The sequence below is a fragment of the Sinocyclocheilus grahami genome, unplaced genomic scaffold (assembly GCF_001515645.1).
Source record: "Sinocyclocheilus grahami isolate Dianchi unplaced genomic scaffold, SAMN03320097.WGS_v1.1 scaffold14805.1, whole genome shotgun sequence".
Classification (NCBI taxonomy): Eukaryota; Metazoa; Chordata; class Actinopteri; order Cypriniformes; family Cyprinidae; genus Sinocyclocheilus; species Sinocyclocheilus grahami.
The window spans coordinates 4,517-5,314 of NW_015515501.1; the positions used below are offsets into that span (position 1 = coordinate 4,517).

Genomic DNA, 798 nt, shown 5'->3' on the forward strand with positions numbered 1-798 from the left:
AAAAGATTAGAGGGAATAAACCTAAATTAGTAAATGACTAAATAAATTAGTCTTTGCTGTCTCACACTATTTTTTCCTATTTAGTTGTAGGCCACACAACAAAAATGGAACCTAAAGCATATTTAAACTTAATTTTACTGGGGAAAAAACGAGCTGGGAAGAGTGTGTCAGGAAACACAATACTGGGACGAGAAGCTTTCATATCAAGGAGAAGATCTGGTTCTGTCACGCCTGATAACACTGTTGAATCTGGGACTGTTGATGGGTTTCCAGTCAATGTTTATGACACACCAGGAATCTGTGACCCAGAACTGAGTGAAGATGAGATTCAGCAGAAGATTGAAAATGTCCTTCAGAGATGTGAATCAGGTCACTGTGTGTTTCTGCTGGTCATCAAAGCTGATAGTTTCACTGAAGAAGAGAGAAAAACTGTGGAGAAGATTGAGAAGCTGCTGGGAGAAGAACGCCTGAATAAAACCTGGATTCTCTTCACCAGAGGAGACGAACTGGAGGAAGACAACCTGACAATACAAGAATTCCTTGATAGAAATAATGGGTTGAAGACACTTGTTGAGAAATATGATCAGAGATACCATGTGTTCAACAACAAGAAGAAGACAGCAGCAAGTGACCAGGCTCGATTACTGCTGGTAAACATTCTCCAGAGATCTTTGGGGTTAAGCGGTGAGTGTTTTAAAAGATCATATAGGCCAAAGTTTTTGGTTACAAATTGTGGTGGTAAACTGTATCTCAGTTATGTCAAAGTGTATTACAAATTATTGCAAATTATTTATTAAT

General features: G+C 38.3%; 1 protein-coding gene across 1 annotated transcript; it reads left to right on the forward strand.

Annotated features, from left to right (window-relative positions):
- Positions 1 to 104: 104 nt before the first annotated feature.
- On the forward strand, positions 105 to 684 carry LOC107579160 (GTPase IMAP family member 8-like; the record flags this gene model as incomplete). The annotated part of the gene is made up of 1 exon (XM_016265020.1): positions 105 to 684. A coding segment is annotated over exon 1 (580 nt), but the record flags the coding sequence as incomplete, so codon positions are not given.
- Positions 685 to 798: the final 114 nt, after the last annotated feature.